Consider the following 18,478-nt stretch of genomic DNA (forward strand, 5'->3'; position numbering starts at 1 on the left):
TCCAGAGCTTGCTCAGCTTCCATTGGTAGGGCTCTGTGGTTAATCTAGTTAGCTAGTTAGCACAAAAATATTGAACTCTCTTTATCTCCTAGGGTGTGTCTAGACTACATGGTTTTGTCGACAAAAGTGGCCTTTTGTTGACAAAACTATACCCACGTCTACACTGCCGCTGAGTTCTGTTGACATAACGTCGACAGAACTCAGCAGTTTTGTCAACGGCTGTAAACCTCATTCTACGAGGAATAACGCCTTTTGTCGACAGAGTTCTGTTGACAGAAGGTGTTATTGCATCTACACTGTCCTTTGCATCTACACTGCCATGTCGACAAAGCGGCTTGCTTTGTCAACAGAACTGGCTGTAGTCTAGACGTTCTTTGTTGACAGAAGCTTTGTTGACAGTATCTGTCGACAAAACTTCTGTCGACAAAAGCCTATAGTCTAGACATACCCCTATTGTCCTATGGCAAATGACTTGATGTGCCTCAAGCCACTTTCAAATGGGCAGGTATCCAGATCACCAAAACCTCCTCCAAACTGGGGCCTGTTGATTTCCTTATTGAGAGTCCTTGACAAGGAACTAATGGGTCATGAAGACCAAACTCCCCTCTTGCTCTAGAATAGTCCCTTAATATCAGGATTGAAATGTTGTGGCTGCCAGTATATCAGGAATAAAGGGAATATCTGCACATTTGTTGCCCAGATTGTAGCTGTTCTGGGCAAAAATACAATGCCTCAGCCTCCAGGGCTGCCAACACTAAATTCATTTCAGAAAAAAAAGAAAACTTCTTTTGACCTACTGGACTATCAGCATAATCCAATTGTCCTTCTACAGGGCACGTGCCTCCAGACCTCACAGATACTGGAAGTGGCACTGACTGCATCATTGCCAGCAGAACACATTTCATTGCTGGGGCTTGGGCATTAGGCTAAAACGAAACCATATAAGGGGGACATCTAAGTGGAAAATGATATCATTAGATGGCAGAGCTACACCATCTTTAGGCCTTTCCTGCAGATGTCCTGGCTGCTTTGCCCAAGCAAAGCACTCACAGTACTTTGCTAATTAGGAATGTCCTGTCTTAACTCTTACTGCAGTTTTTACATTCTATTTAGTGAAATCCCCCTTCCTGTTTCAATAAGATATCAGATTTGTCATCAGTTTTTGAGGTTTACATCAGTTTTCACAACTAGATGCTCCCTAGTAATATTTTGCAATGAGAAGAGTCTATATAGTCAATACATCAGACTGTTAGGACTTATGACCCTGCCCACTACTGGTCAGAGGTAACTACTTAGAATCTCTTTTAACGAGACATAGGAGCAACTATCAGAACTTCCTACCTTGGTAAGTCTCCTGCCTTCAACAAACACTAAGTCACAGTTTTGTCTCTAGTGTGCAACTTGGGCAGTGGTAATCATGCATTACTCCATACTCACTGTGAACTCACAAGTTAGCCCCATGTGTTTGTATCACACCCAGCAAAATGGGGCTTCAATCTGCCTGACATCTCTGGGTGCCATTGCATTCAATAATAAAAATAATAATAAATAAACAATACCAACAGCTTCTCTTCCACACTTCTGAAGCTATAACAAAAATGTAGAAAAATGGAGTGAAAGATCTCTGCTGGAAAGAAAATATTCTATTTCAGATACCAGAGAAGCATCTGCTGTCAAATACTGTAATGCTTTAGCAACTGGACAGTTCTACAAATGTTTGCCATTCTTAATTTGCTCATTCCTGACATGTTTACAGGCCACATGAAAAGGTCTGTGTTGCTTCACATTGCCAGGCTCACCCCCTCTCTTTTTCTTTCTACACTCTCTCTGGCTGACAGGAGGCGTCTCCGCTATCCTGACAGGCCCAGACATGGAATTTGGGAAACAGCAGAAGTTTTAAATTATATAGATTATTGTGCAAAGCACAGGAAATTAAAACCAATTAATTCCTTGTAAATACAAATGGAACCAGACTTCCCTTTTAATTTATGCTGACATTTTACCTTCCCCCAATGGTGCCTTCCCTGTTGTCTGAGGGAATCCCGCACAACTAGAATGAGCATTGCTACTACTCGCCTGTAATACAATACAGAATACAAATGTGCAGAGACTGCTGATAAAAAAGAAAAGGCCACATGGTTGATTCTTACAGGAGACTTATTAGGTGTCTTATAAAATAGTGTGTCTGCTCCGAGAGAGGACATTAATCACATCTTGGGTTCAGAACTGTGAAAGCATAGTAGTCTATAGAGAGACTAAACTATAACATACTTTCAAAGCTTAAATTCCTCCCTAGACAAGGGAGAAGTAAGAGAGAAAGACAGAGAGTTTTTTCTTTCTTTCCATGGTACCTACAAATCAATGAATATTCTATGAGCACAGACAGAGCTTCTTGAAAGGCTAATCAGATGGAAGAAAATAACAGAAGCCCCAGCTAAAAATATTCAAAATGCTAAATACAAAAAAAGTCAGCGGAAGAAATGGAAAATAAAACGACCCAACGCTGTGTTCCCAGAATGTTGAATAGAAAAGCATGGGTGTGAAAAGTTCATTTGGAAGGCGATAAGACTGAAGAAATCTTTCATAATTTTAGCTTAGAAAAAGGCACAGCTTAAGAACGCAAGGCTCACCCACGAAAAGTCTTAAATCTCTCTTTGGGTGTGCAGTTAGCACTCCCAGCCCTAAACAGCACATCCCCAAATGTTTCTAATTCTCCTCACCATGCAGGAAAGAAAGATTTCTCCCCACTTTCCCTCATGGAATTCACCCTTCAGAAAGCGCAGAACTTTAAGGTTCTATGGCCATGTCTTCACTAAATAGAAGATTGACACTGCCATGATCGATCTTCCGGAGTTCGATTTAGCATACTCCTGCTCCTGTGTACTCGATTTAGCGTACTTGGCCTCCCGCTGTGGGGATGGTGGGGAAACACAAAACAAGATACATCAACTTCAGCTACATAAGTAACATAGCTGGAGTTGCATATCTTGATTCAACCTTTTGCTGTAATGTAGACCAGGCCTAAGACTGAAAAGGCTCTTCGGAAACAATGGCCATTTGCTTTATTTCAAATGTGCAAAAGAGCTAAGTGCTGAGATGTAAAGTTGGCATCATGACCACTTGTAACAATGATTCTCGCTTGCGCCAGCTTTTAATCCATTTAATGTGTGCCATTAAATTTAAAATCCTAGAAATATACATATGTGGCATATCGAATATTTCTAAATTATGGAGCTCATCATACTGTTAAGTGTCATAGCTGCTCCTCCTACCCTAAGTTCTGTTATTCCCAAAGTTCCATCTGTTACATCTTAATTATTAGGAGGCCTTTAATGAATAGTTAAAGACCAGCATGAAAGAAAAGAACAAGCAAATATTCATCCTGGTTGGAGGAGTATATAGAATTGACACTCCCTACATGTCCTGTCCCAACATATTTTGGGTCTTAAAGAAAATCTGGAACCAAGTCTCCACTTCAATTCCCCCAAAATCCTGATCTGCCAGATAGAAGAAAAGAATTCCAGAGCACTCTGAGGTTATGTCTACACTACAGCATTCGAACTAACTTAATCTAGACCTAAAAACTAATTCGAATTAGTGTTTTGCTAATTCGAAATAGCATGTCCACATTGAGTGGACCCTGAACCGAAGTTAAGGCTGGCCGGAACCAGTGCCGGCAGGGCATCAGGTTAGGACTTAGAAAGTGGAGCGGCTGCCTCAGGCTAGCCTAGGGCTGTGCTTAAAGGGACCCGACCCCCACCCCGGACAAACAGTTCTCAGGGTTCCCCGCTTGCTTGTCTACCTTGATGAGGGACAGCAAAGCAGTCCTGTCTTGGAGTGCCCTGACTGCCCACACTCGGCACATCACAGCACTCGGCCATCAGCCTGGCTGCACTTGCCGCAGGATGCCATCCGGGGAGGGGGGGTCAATCAGGGGGCCCTGCAGGAGAGCCACCCCAGTCCTCCCTGTCGGGGACTCATGCCCCATTCCTTCCTCACCTCCTTCCACTTACCCCTCCTTAGCCCCCCTTCCTGATGTACAAAATAAAGGCCACGTGTGTTCAAAAATAGAAACTCTCTTTATTTAACAAAACTGGGGGGGGGGCGGGATTAACCTCTGGGGAGACTGGGAAAAGGAGGTGGGAGAGGGGAAGAGAGAGGGTGGAAGAGGGGAGGGGGAAGGTGGAAGCCAGGGGAAGAAGGAGGAGGGGAAGTATAAAACTATGGTACGCCATATCTTCAGTACTGTGTACAGATGTGGTCTCCTCACCTCAAAAAATATATTTTGGCCTTGGAAAGGGTTCAGAAAAAGGCAACTAAAATGATGAGGGGTTTGGATCAGGTCCCATATGAAGAGAGGCTAAAGAGACTGGGACTTTTAAGCTTAGAAAAGAGGAGACTGCGGGGGGATATGATAGAGGTCTATAAAAACATGAGTGGTGTGGAGAAGGTGAATAAAGAAAAATTCTTCATTAGTTACCATAATAGAAGGACTAGAGGACACCAAATGAAATGAATGGACAGCAGGTTTAAAACGAATAAGCAAAAGTTCTTCTTCACACAGCACATAGTCAACCTGTGGATCTCCTTGCCACAGAAGGCTGTGAAGGCTAGAACTATAACAGAGTTGAAAGAGAAGTTAGCTAAATTCATGGAGGTTGGGTCCATGGAGTGCTATTAGCCAGGGGGTAGGAAAGGTGTCCCTGGCCTCTGTTTGTGGAAGGCTGGAGGTGGATGACAGGAAACAAATCGCTTGGTCATTGTCTTCAGTCCATCCCCTCTGGGGTACCTGGTGTTGGCCGCTGTCAGCAGACAGGCTACTGGGCTAGATGGACCTTTGGTCTGACCCAGTACGGCCGTTCTTATGTTCTTATGTTCTAAGCTCAGGGCTCAGGGTCAGGGGTCTCACTGGACCAACTTGATTTTCATGCAAACCTGCTCCTGGGTTCACATGTGGCCTTTGGTGGCCAGGCTGGCAGCTATCCTGCCCTAGACGGCCACATTCCTGTGCCTAGTGCAGAGGTCGTGGACGTTGGAGGCCTCCCCCCAAACCTGGATGAGGTCCACGATCTCCGCACTAGACCAGGCGGGCGCCTGCCTCTTGCAGCCCCAGGCAGGCTCCTGGGAGCTGCCAGCCTGGTCCTGGGAATAGGCAGAGGGCTGGGTGGCAGCGGGTGGCTGGCTCATGACGTGCCAGTTGCAGGGTCTGCTGGCTGGGTGCTGGCAGGCTTGCAACTGGCACGAGCACTGTAGCCAGACCGTGGCCCTTTAAGGGTTCCGGGGCTGGGAGGGGGGCAGAAGAGTTTCGCTGGTTGTGCCCAGAGTAGCCACCAGGGCAAGCTGGGAAGGGCTAGCCTCCAACTAGTTCGAATTAAGTGGCTACACAGCCCTTAATTCGAACTACTTAATTCGAACTAGGCGTTAGTCTTCGTAGATTGAGGTTTACCTAGTTCAAATTAAGCGCTCCGCTAGTTCGAATTAAGTTCGAACTAGCAGTTTGCATGTTTAGACGCTATGAAAGTTAATTTGAACTAACGGCTGTTAGTTTGTATTAACTTTGTAGTGTAGACATACCCTGAGTTTGTTATTTTTAATGGATCCTTATTGTAAAAATCAGGTCCATGGGGTGGACTGGTCATTGGAAATAGAAAGAAAGGAAGGAAAGAAGACTCTTTCTCACCCTCCAGTCCTCTTGTAGCTCACACAGGGAGTGAGGAACAAAAGACAGAACTATGTAGCACTTTAAAGACTAACAAGATGGTTTATTAGGTGATGAGCTTTCGTGGGCCAGACCCACTTTCTCAGATCACTATGTGGAAGATATCTTGGGGTCAAATTGCTGGGTCCTTACTCAGAAACAACTTATTTTGCCTTCAGTGGGATTCACACTGGCAATTTGGCAGTGAAAGTTTTGTATGGAGTAAAAGCTCTAGTAAAAAAACAAAGTAAGGACCCTAGTTTCTGTCACAGATGAACTGGCTTCACACCGCCTGTTGGTGTGTGTGTGTGTGTGTGTGTGTGTGTGTGTGTGTGTGTGTGTGTGTGTGTGTGTGTTTAATTTGAGACCATTAAAAGTTACGGCTGCAAGGATTTTTAAATCATCAGTTCAGTTAATGATCCATTCAGTGATCAAAAAATACCCATTGAGGCAGATGTGAAGAAGACAAATATTGGCATAGTAGAAATAGAGGCTTTTAGGTTTGGGGAGATTGTAGAATTGTAGAGAAAGACAATGTTAGCTGTGAATAATATATATGAGCAAGGCTGTTCTGTGTGATCAAACAATATCTTGTGTCTTTGATGGCAGAAAGCAACCCAAGCACGCATATCAGGCTGCATGGATAGCACTCTCACTTGATTACAAGTTGTTCGTTAACTAATTTTACACATACATTTTAGTTAACTAGTGATAGTGTAGTTCTTACTACACTCAGGTCCGAATTACCAAAGGCTCACATAGTGGCAGGCAATGGCCACACAGTCAACTAATTTGAAAGTACAAATGCCTGTTTGCATACGCATTTTTCTGGCTCACTCCATTACACGGATGGTGGGTGAAGCCCCGGCTGGGGAAGCCAAGCACAAGCCCTGCTCCTTCCTCCCAAAGTCACAGCCTTTCCCCAAGACCACGCCTCTTCAACAACCTCCCCCCCTCCGCCCCGCCTCCCACCAACCAACCCTCCCAGTTGTGCTTTAATTCCAAGTGTGTTTTCTCTTTCCCTTAGATGTGCCATTTGGTCTGCAGACAGACCCACAGATCACCGCCATCGTGGGGAGCGATGTTCAGCTAACCTGCAGAGCGTCCAGATACATTTACAATCACCTAGCGTGGTACTACCCCTCCTCACAGGTGGTGCCCGGTGACTTCCTGAAGGAACAATTGGACAGATACTCCATTTCCTTGACACTGACCATTAGTAATGTCACAAAGGAACACTCAGGGCTTTACAAGTGTGAAGCTCAGAATTGGCACAACAGTACAGATGTCCTAGAACAGCATGCCCAGCTTGACATTAAAGGTGAGCCTCGTCTGAAATCAACAATTACGAGCAGGGGGCTGAGCATCTGCCACCCCCGCACTGATGTCCTTGGGAGTGGCAGGCACTCAGCACTTCTCAGGATCCGTTTGTAGGTATTGCCAAGTATGTATTTTTCTGTTTCGGTAACAGTTGACAACAACAAGGTCTATACAGGTAGCACCTTTCATGGGGAAGGATCCCGAATGGCTTTAAGAATCTGTAAGACCTGATTTACCAACTGTGGACCATATCATGAGCTGGAGTAAATCATCCTAGCTCCACTGTAGTTGATAGAGCTACACGGTTTCCATCAGTTGAGGACATGGCTTTGTATGTAAACAGGAATCACTTAGCCCATCTGCTCCACCCTCCTCACATGTTGCAGCTGTCTGAGAGTGCACAGCCATACCTAAGCATCATAGCGTAGATGGGGATGGCCACTTGAGATGAGAGGGGAGAACTGATTATGGCTGGCAGAAAGTGGTATTGAAAGTGATGTTTGACCAGAGCACTACGTGCAACAACTCTTGCAGCACCAGGATCCCCTAATGCCACAGCACCAGGACACTGGTTTAGTGTGGACTCAACAGCATCACTTACTATACTGCTGGTACCAGCCCCACCAACATGTCCCTTGAGTGGCCCACCCTGGCTTGTTATGATTTGGACTATATCTACACTGTGGGGCTTTTCCGGGATACCAGAGGTATCCTGGAAAACCCCCGCCATGTCCAGGGAACACATTTGCTCTTCGGCTTTTTTTTGCATGTCTAGACAGGGCCAAATGGCAGAAAAGCCTCTTCTGGAAAAGCAATTGGAAAAAGGTACTCAAATTGCGGAGCACAATTTTCGTGCCTTTTGCCGAAAAAAAGGGGCAGTGTAGACCTCGCCTCGCTGAAGCATCCAGGAGATTTTACATACATTGATGATTAGCACAGCTATATGTAACAGTAATTAGATTTAAACCCATCAAATGTCATTGAATGGTGCATTGGCAGGAGCATGGAATGGAGCAGTATTCACTCTTTTCGCACTTTACATTTAAAGCGATAGCGGGAGTGGGAACAGTTCTATATCTGGACTCCAGGAACCATCTCTTTGCACTTATGCTACCTCCAGACTGCGTCCCTCTGCCAACAGAGGGATGTAGATTAGGCACTTCGAAAGTGCAAATGAGCCCGGGATTTAAATATCCCAGGCTTCATTTGCATACTCTCGTTCGGGCGCTGTGCCGATCAAGCGCCCTTTCGAAAGTGAAAGTAAAGTCTAGCCACAGCTCTGCCGACAGCGGCGAACTTTTTTGGCAGATCATTTTTTGAGGAGTACATTTGGCACAGCGCCTGAATGTGAATATGCAAATGAAGCCCGGGATATTTAAATCCTGGGCTCATTTGCACTTTCAAAGTGCCTAATCTACATCCCTCTGTCGGCAGAGGGGTGTAGTTTAAACACACCCTGAGTGAGTAGGCACCAGACAGACAGACAGGGACAGACATGCTGCAGTAAGCCCCTGCCTCTCAGGTTAGGGGCAGCCCATACTGTGCTAGCTACAATCATTTTTTGGTAAAGCTGTTATTAGCAGTTTCAGTGCAGTGTCCTTCATGAGTACAGACAGAGACATTATCATGAGAGTCACACGCACGCCCGCACACAAAATCCTCACCCACACTATAGCTACAGCTAGCACAGTTCTGATGCCTGTGTGGGCAGTGTCTTGGGGATTTATTAAAACAATAAATCAATGGATCACTCTTCTCTTTCCAATGATCCAAGGGGAAAGAGATTCTGACTCCTTCTGTCATTCCCTGTATTGGCCTCTGTACCCATAACTAATGTCCTTACCCTCTTTCAGAACAACCAGACATGGAGATACCAAGTCCTTTTTGGCACATTGCATTCAAGCAATTCACTTTCTTTTCCCCTGGCAGATATTTTTGTTCACTTAGTCAGATTTCCACCTACACAGACACCTACACACAGTGGCGGGGGGAGGGGGTGGGAAACAACAGTGAGGCTCATAGTACACATACAGAAGAGCTAGGATTTTGAACATGGCCTTTGGTGAGTTACCAGTTTTTTATTTTTCTGTAGTGGCTGAGAGGCAATTCATCCTGAGAGCGGGCTACATGAACACACTGTCCACAGAACATTTCTCCCCCCACCTTATAAAACCATCCACAAAGCCTTTCAATATCCCTTTCAAATTATGCATATATTGTATCCTCCTCTTCAGCCTCAACACACTGGCTGTTCTCCATGTTTCTGGCTGTTCTTTACAATGTACTTTGGACTTTGTTCTCTGGGGACTTGCACCTTTTGTAGTCATTGACACCACTGTAAAATGAGTACAAAGTAGGGGTAAAATGCTTCCATTCTGAACTTTGCAGTGGTGTAAGTGACCACACACAAGGTACTGGGCATTTTCCTCTCTTTTTCTTATGTTCACGCTGTGTGTTTTTTGATCTAACCACATGTGTTTGTTCACAGGGACTAAACGCCATTCAACTCTGAGTTAAACTTTGTTGGTTTGAAATGAAACAAAACACATTTCCTGATTCCTAATAAGAGACAAGCTCTGTTTGTTGGGTTTGCTCATCACACACCTTTTCCATTTATAGACCTTTTCTGTAGCCAATACATTAGCACAAGGTCTTCATGTGCAGCTGGAAATGTAAGTCGCTAAGGGTACATCTACACTTGCTCCCTATCTTGAGATAAGGATGCAAATGTAGTGTATCGAAACTGCTAATGAAGCACAGGATTTAAATATCCCCTGCTTCATTAGCATAATAGTGTCCGGGCGCCATTTTTAAATCACGTTATTGCAAAATAAAACACCCGTGTAGCAGCGTTATTTCGAGAGAAAACCCTTCTCTTGAAATAACTGTTATTCCTCAGTATGATGCAAATGTAGTGTACTGAAATTGCTAATGAAACGCAGGAGTTCAATATCCTGCGCTTAATTAGCATAATCTCATCCAGGCACCATTTTGAAATCGTGTTATTGCAAAATAAAACGCATACTGAGGAATAACAGTTATTTCGAGAGAAGGGTTTTCTCTCGAAATAACGCTGCTACACAGGACGTTTTATTTCTCAATAATGAGATTTCAAAATGGCACCCAGACGCGATTATGCTAATTAAGCACGGGATATTTAAATCCCACGCTTCATTAGCAATTTCGGTACACTACATTTGCATCCCTATCTCGAGATAGGGAGCAAGTGTAGACATACCCTAAAAGATGCATCCATGAGGTCAGGTCTACACTATAGATTGACACTGATATAGTTACATCACTCACCAGCCTAACTCCTGGTGTAGACAATGCTATGTTGACAGGAGAGCTTCTCCTGTCAACATAGCCACTGCCTCTCAAGGAGATGGATTAGTTACACTGATGGCAGAAACTCTCCAGTGGCCTATAGCATTGTCTCTGAAGCTCTACAATAATGCCGCTGTAGCATTTGAAGTATAGATCTGCCCTCAGACTGATTGTGTGTTATTTTCCTTTGTGAACACAGCAAAGGAAGTGCCCTATATTGTGCAGAACCTCACAGATCGAGAGGTGAACATCAGTGGCAAGATCATTCTGGAGTGCAAAGTAAATGGAACCCCACTACCTCATATTGTGTGGCGGAAAAATGGCTATCCCATTTTACCTGCTTCAGGTGAGTGTGGAGAAATGCTGCAGCACACCAGGTGCTCAAAGGGAAACAATGGAAAAGAGCATACAGATTTGTAATCCATTTTGGTCTGGAGTCTCCCCTGCTTGGCATTTGGTGGAGTTGTTAACAGCAGTGCATGGCGAGTGCCAAATACTTCCAAACCAGGATTGCTGTAAATGACTCAGATGATATTGACACCTGATGGCTGATGTGCTTTGCAAAGGAGATTACAGAGGCCAAAACAGCCAACTAGCTTCAAATCAGAGCCTCGTTGTACGTGCCCAGTTTTGCACATGCCACAGCTTGTAGCTGCAGAATTGGCCACATGCCTTCTCAGCATGTGCAAAACTGACGTTTGCAAGGAAAATCCAGAAGCTAAGCACCCCGCTGCCCACCCTATATGTTCAAGATGGTTCGTTGTGCATACAAAAGGGGGGTGAGGGCACATCACCACTTGCTAAGCAGTATCTAAAAATGTGAGCCTGAATTGCTAGGTGTGCGTAAGGCCTGATCTGGTGCCTGTTGAAGTCAGTGGTGGCGTCCCCACTAAGGATCTCTTAGCTGGCTGCAGGGCATAATACGCTGTGTCTTTATTTCTCTCACATAAAACAATGATGAGAAACGGCTGTCGGCTCTGCCAACACGCACATCAGCAGCACTGCCACAGGCTTGGAATGTTTGCCTGAGCTTGGAATTCTTTCCAGACCCCTCTGTCCTGAGACGCCCTTTATGTCATGGAGAAACTAGTATTACTCGCTGGTCCTCTCACTTAAATTTTGCTTCTTGAGTAAGGAAATCTAGAATCCTCTGTATCTCGGATCAGACTGTTCTGAGCAGAAGCTCTTAACAGCTAGTGAAGTTTTATAAATAATTCTGGAGGGACAAGCATGTAACTCATCCAACCGGTGGACCCATAAATAATTTAGCTGAAAAAACCACCTCAGGGTAAATATTTCAGGGCTGCGCACAGGGAGTTATGGGCACAGCTCTTGTTAACAGCAACAGAATTCATGGGCAGAACACACTGCAAACTTAAAGCCTTTGGACTCAAGGCTCAGTGTATTTCCCCTGCTCTGTTAATGGCATCTTCTTAGCAAAACAAATTAGCTTGGAAGCATATGTCACTAACTCAGGGTATGTCTACACTACAAAGTTAGTTCGAACTAACGGACGTTAGTTCGAACTAACTTTAATAGGCGCTACACTAGCGCTCCGCTAGTTCGAATTTGAATCGAACTAGCGGAGCGCTTAGTTCGAACTAGGAAAACCTCATTTTACGAGGACTAACGCCTAGTTCGAACTAGCTAGTTCGAACTAAGGGCTGTGTAGCCCTTTAGTTCGAACTAGTGGGAGGCTAGCCCTCCCCAGGTTTCCCTGGTGGCCACTCTGGCCAACACCAGGGAAACTCTATGCCCCCCTCCCGGCCCCGGACCCCTTAAAGGGGCACGGGCTGGCTACGGTGCCCGTGCCAGGTGCAAGCCTGCCAGCACCCAGCTAGCAGACCCTGCACCTGGCACGGCACAGAGCCACCCACCCGATGCCCCCCAGCCCACCCCCTCTTGCCGGGACCAGGCTGGCGGCTCCCGGGAGCTTGCCCTGGACCGCAAGAGGCGGGCACCTTCCTGGGCTAGTGCGGACATCGTGGACCTCGTCCACGATCTCCTCACTAGGCACAGGAAAGTGGCCGTCTAGGGCAGGAGAGCTGCCAGCCTGGCCACCCAGGACCAGGTGTGCATGAAAATCAAGGGGGTCCACTGAGACCCCCGACCCTGAGCCCTGAGCTTACAATGGCCGTACTGGGTCAGACCAAAGGTCCATCTAGCCCAGTAGCCTGTCTGCCAACAGCGGCCAACCCTAGGGACCCTGGAGGGGATGGACCGAAGACAATGACCAAGCCATTTGTCTCGTGCCATCCCTCTCCAGCCTTCCACAAACTTTGGGCAGGGACACCACTCCTACCCTCTGGCTAATAGGACTCCATGGACCCAACTTCCATCACTTTATCTCACTTCCCTTTAAACTCTGTTCTAGTTGTAGCCTTCACAGCCTCCTGCAGCAAGGAGTTCCACAGGTTAACTATTTGCTTTGTCAACAACAACAACAACTTTCTCTTACTAGTTTCAAGCCTGCTACCCATTCCTTTCCTTTGGTGTCCTCTAGTCCTTCTTTATGGGAACTAATGAAGAGCTTTTCTGTATGCACCCTCTCCACCCAACTCCTGCTTTTAGAGCCCTCTATCCTGTCCCCTCTCCGTCTCCTCTTTTCTAAGCTGAGAAGTCCCAGTCTCTGTAGCCTCTCTTCATATGGGACCTGTTCCCAACCCCTGATCATGTTAGTTGCCCTCCCCTCTCCCAGCCTTTCTCTTCCCCTCTCCCACCTCCTTTTCCCAGTCTCCCCCAGTTTTTTTTCAATAAAGACAGAGTCAATGTTGGAAGAAACGTTATCTTTATTTTGTACATCAAGAAGAAGGGGGGCTAAGGAAGGGTAAGTGGAAGGAGGTGAGGGAGGAATGGGGTACGAGCCCCCGATGGGGAGGACTGGGCTGGCTCTGCGGGCTTCTGGGGGTGGAAGCTCTCCTGCAGCCCCCCAATTACTCCCTCTCCGCAGATGGCAGCCTGCGGCAAGTGCAGCCGGGCTGATGGCCGAGTGGTGTGATGTGCCCAGTGTGGGCACTCAGGGCACTCCAAGCCAGAACTTCTTTGCAAGCGGGGCACCCCTTAGAACTGTGTGTCCGGGGTGGGGGTCGGGACCCTTTAAGCGCAGCCCTCGGCTAGCCTGAGACAGCATCTCCATGCTCTAAGTCCTCCTTTTATGCCCTGCCGGCACTGCTTCCGGCCATCCTTAAGCCCTGTTCAGAGTCCACTCAATGTGGACTTACTAGTTCGAACTAGCAAAACGCTAGTTCGAACTAGTTTTTAGTTCTAGATGCGTTAGTTCGAACTAGCTTAGTTCGAATTAACTAATTCGAACTAAGTTAGTTCGAACTAGCGCTGTAGTGTAGACGTACCCCCAGAGAAACTGAAGCTAGCAAAGGCTTCATTCAATCACATGTAGGCCATCTCCTCCCCCGTGAATGCAAGACTGAGCCACATAGTGGGTTCTTCAGGGCTTTGTTCCTCTTTTAAATGTCCCCAAGCGAGAGGGTTCCTATCGCTTCCCTGGGGAGGTTGTGCAGCAGTGTTAGACATCGCTGTGTCTCTGACGTTTGGCCTCAGTTTTCCTTTGCTTCGTTGCCCCAGACATGCCACTGTGGAGCAATCGACATAATTCCTTTCTCTACTGAGCACTCATGGTGCCACATTGGCACAGGCCTGCTCACAGGGGAGGAGAGGAGTCACTGCTTGGAGAGGCATTATGCCTTAGCATGCAATACGGTCCCTCCCAAGCTCCTGGTATGGGGGTCCTCTCCCACTGAGGCACAGCCCCCCGTGCCCCTCTAGCCTTGTCTGAAAAGCATTTGGGGTTAATGAGAGAGTTTTATTTAATGTCCTAACAGTAGAATGGGAACAATTTTAAGAGTGGGGATCCTGACACTCCCCCTTCCCCTTGTCCTCCCCCCCGAGCTCAGGCCGGGAGCAAAGCCCTGGTGTGAGGGCCAGCCGGGCACAGAGCCATCAGCAGAGCTCCTGGCAAACAGGGCCAGCAGTAAACCCCTAAGCACACAGGGCAGCAGCTGCAACCCTGGGTGCAGAGCCAGCAGCAGAGCCCCCTGAGTACTGGGCAGCAGCTGAGCCCCTGGGTGTGAAGCCAGCAGCAGAGTCTTCAGTGTGAAGGGGGCATCTGTGGCTCTGGATGCTAGGCCAGAAGCCCAGGGATACTGAAGCACCCCCATGCTCCTAGTTCCTGCACCTATGCATTCTAATGATGTCTCCCCAAATCCAATGCAACTCCTGGACAGGACGGGGAGAGACAAATCCTGCTGCAAGTTTTGCAGGTTTAATGGAGAGCAGTATTTGTCCCACTGAGCTCACTCTGGGCTCAGTCAAGCCCCATTGATTCCATGGGAGCGGTATCAGGCTGCGTGAATAAAATACACCTGTTCTACACAGCCTGCAAAGTTGTCACTGTGGACTTAACATGACAAGTGTGTTGAGAGCAGGAGGGCAGGGAGGGATTTGCAACACGGCACCGCAAACAAACAGCACTACAAGGTCTCTCCTGTCGGTTAATGGATGTAACAGAGCAGCGCTGTGGTGGCCAATGAGGCCAGTTTCAACATAGCTCCTTTGGGACATTCCTTCTTGACAAATAATACAAATGAAACTTTCACCCCCTCACACAGGAATTTCCATGGAAAATAACACCCTGGTCATCGAACGAGTGAAAAAAGATGATGAAGGCCTCTATGAGTGTGTGGCTTCCAATGAAATGGGCCACGACAGCACATCAGCATTTATTAAAATACAAGGTGAGGTCACAAGCTCATGAATAAGCTTGATGAAACAGGCTTAGCTTGAATTACATCCTCTGAATTCAACCTATCCAAGGCAAGAATTATTTGTGGTTGGGGAGGGGGGGGGAGACACGCAGAATAAATGGAAACTGACTTCCCTTGCTCAAAATTCAAACCGAATCCCCTTTGAGGTTCCAGGAAGTTTATATTGTCACATAAAGACAAAGACAGGTCAATATGTCTTCATGTCTGGAATGCCTTGTTAACAACTCTATCGCAGATACAACACGTTAATATATGCTGCACAAAATGAGGTATGGTCAATATAACTTGAATGTTCCGTGGGGAATTATATACCGAGGTTCTCAGCCTTTTCATACTAGAATCTCCTTAAGCTCCCCTCCTATTTGGCCAAGAGTTAGCATAGTAAAAGATCAGAGGGGCTTGCAAGCTCTGACACCTGGACATGATCTCTAGGTTGAGAACTACAGTGTAGTACTTAGAACATTTGGCATTGATCAAATAAAGTAATGGAATTCAGTGGATATCCTACTCACCTCTGCCAAAATGTTGCCTCTGTGTCTCTTGGTTAGAGAGGGATTGCTATATTTCTGTCTACAGCAAGTGAATGAAAAGGCCCCCACCACATGTCAGAGCATTTCCTGGCTACTGTTTTTCTGAAATAAAGTATGGTTGATGGAATTACTGGCTTTATTTAGTTATATATTTATTTTTGTACCGAATTTAAAATCTGCTGCATTTACTTGACAGGCTCTGAAGAAAAATCCAACATTGAAGTTATCATTTTGGTGTGCACTGGCTTAGCAGCTACCCTTTTCTGGCTTCTTCTGACCCTTTTCATTCGGAAACTGAGAAAAGTAAGAGAGCGTCTATATTGTACATTGAATTGAAAGGAGCTAGAGCTGAGCTCTGGGCTTGGATCCAGTTAAGACTAAGCTTCAGAGTTCAGGATTGAAGTTGACCTGGGTCATATGGTGACAAAACTGTATGAGCTGTTCTTGTGAAATTTCAGGCCAACATTCCTCTTGATTAACTACTTGACATTGTGTGAAATCAGCTGTACTTATGAGATTTCTGCCATCCTTGTCCACATCCACTCAGATAAGGAAAACAGACCCCAGCTTCTTTTGGATCTGACATGAAGTCAGAAGCACCCAAGAATGTTTGGAGACAGACATTCAATTCCTAAGCCCCCTACAGTAATGTTCTGGTTTCAGCCCATCTCTAATAAGGTTTTCCCTAAAATGTAATTAGTGAAGAGCGCACTGGCTTAAGTATTATTGTAAGAGGTTACAGTCTGTTATTTGGTCTAGAGCTGGGCCCAAACCACAAAAGTTCATTGTGTTTTCATGGCTCATTTACTCACTGGCCTCTTTCCTGAGGCTCCAAAGATATGGGCCCTAAATTAGGTCCAAGGAGCATTTGATTAAATGAATTTAGATTTGTTCTTTCTTGCTTATACAAACAATAAATATGGTACAGGATACTAGATCTCTTGCTTGGATTCAGCCCAAACCACAGTTTTAGTGTTGATCTTCTATAATTTGCATGATTGTTCACCACATTTACAATAGAACTGGAAAGAATTATTCAAGTTCAAGTTTACTCTGTTTCTCCAGGATAGCAGAGGTGCTAGATCCAATAGATCTCATGTCATTATGTACACCTGCATAAAGTGGGCCTAAAGGAAGTCCAAATCAAATGTTTCCCCTCAGTGGCACCAGTGGTAGCATTGTTCATCAGTTTGGCAGCCTTTTTAATCAGAATAAATGGGAAAACAAGACACAGCATCACAGAATCAAGCCCCATTTTGCCATTTAAGACTGTTTCTCAAGCCAGAAGCGTTGAGCTGTAAAGGAACTGGAGAGCTGTCCAACAAGACACTCAGAAATAGAGCTTTAATCTCCAGGATTTTCCACAAGTAGTAGCAGTGTTGGGTTTCTCTAATATAAAAGGGCTTTATGTCATCCCAGGACTTTACAAACATTAATCTGTTCATCCATTCAACATCCATGCAAGGCCTGTGTAGATAAGTATTATTTTCCCCATTTTACTGATGAATACATTGAGACATGGCATTGGCAAGACATGTCCAAAAGCCACAGATGGGAATGAGGGTTAGAATGAGGACTAGACCTCAGAGAGGTCTAGCTCCTAAGCTGGTGCAAATTTCACTAGATCACACCTTTCTCTCGACTTACAGCCAAAGTGCAAATACTGTAAATTGGTTATTTTCCTGTTTTAGCCTGATGCCACAGATATTAAAACGGGATACCTGTCAATCATAATGGATCCAGAGGAAATGCCCCTTGATGAGCAGTGTGACCGTCTGCCATACGACAGTAGTAAATGGGAGTTCCCAAGAGACAGGCTGCGGCTTGGTAAGCAGTACAGGCATTATTAATGTCATGGAAGGTGATATCCTATGCCTCTGAATGACAGAACGTAACAGGTGACAGAGACTACCCTAGTCCCTATGGTGGCCGTAAGGAAAATTCCACCCACGCCCTGCACTGGTTGGCTGAGAGGCAGGGCAAGACGCACCTCTCCCAACAGCCACGGCAAGAGTGATGTACCCCAGCTCAGCCCCCAGAGCCACCGTGGCCTGGCAGCCAGAGGTTGGTTGGGAACTTAGAAAACACAGATGCCATCTTACAAAATGGCTATAACCTGCCATTGTTCTCAAGGAGGACAGTGTCCCTGGACAGCACTGGAAGCTACCTTCTTCCCCTAGGCTATGTCTAGACTGCAAGCCTCTTTCGAAAGAGAGCGTCTAGACTGCACGCGGAACTTTCGAAAAAGCAAGCCGCTTTTTTGAAAGAAAGCAGCAAGTGAGTCTGGATGCTCTCTTTCTAAAAAGCCCTGTTTGCTTTCAAGAACGCGTTTTTTTCGAAAGAGCACTTTCGAAAAAAGGCATTCTTCCTCGTGGAATTAGGTTTACTGCCGTCGAAAGAAAAGCCGCATTCTTTCGATTTAATTTCAAAAGAACGCGGCTTCAGTCTAGACGCAGGTGAAGTTTTTTCGAAAAAAGGCTACTTTTTTCGAAAAAAACCTGAGTCTGGACACAGCCCTAGGGAAGTTGGCAGACTTTTAGAAAGAAGGCATGTCTTCACAAAATAGTCTGTAGAATAATTTTCTTCACCTAATTGAAGGGAAACAACCTTCCATTAAGAGAAACAAAGGGAAAAAAAGATAATAAAATTTTAAAAGGCTTTTTAGAACCTACTCATTGAGCAAAATTTATTCAATAGGGAGGGCAGGGAGAACTGAAGGTCAGCAGTGGAATTCAGAGATTAGGAGGGGGAAACTGAATTGTGGGAGAGGGCAATGTGGGGGCAAAGTGAGGGGGGAATGGTGTGCGTTCAGGGAAGTGTAG

At 45.9% G+C, this 18,478-nt stretch overlaps 1 protein-coding gene across 2 annotated transcripts in view; it reads left to right on the top strand.

Moving 5' to 3' along the window:
- LOC102446651 (vascular endothelial growth factor receptor kdr-like) overlaps positions 1 to 18,478 on the top strand; it is a 213,741-nt gene that overhangs the window by 146,534 nt on the left and 48,729 nt on the right. For both annotated transcript variants that reach the window (XM_075940855.1, XM_075940856.1), the window contains exons 13-17: positions 6,726 to 7,019; positions 10,545 to 10,691; positions 14,971 to 15,096; positions 15,853 to 15,959; positions 17,348 to 17,483. In XM_075940855.1, coding sequence (XP_075796970.1) covers positions 6,726 to 7,019; positions 10,545 to 10,691; positions 14,971 to 15,096; positions 15,853 to 15,959; positions 17,348 to 17,483 — 810 coding nt within the window. The remainder of the gene's footprint in view (positions 1 to 6,725; positions 7,020 to 10,544; positions 10,692 to 14,970; positions 15,097 to 15,852; positions 15,960 to 17,347; positions 17,484 to 18,478) is intronic.

The sequence above is a fragment of the Pelodiscus sinensis genome, chromosome 13 (assembly GCF_049634645.1).
Source record: "Pelodiscus sinensis isolate JC-2024 chromosome 13, ASM4963464v1, whole genome shotgun sequence".
NCBI lineage: Eukaryota > Metazoa > Chordata > Testudines > Trionychidae > Pelodiscus > Pelodiscus sinensis.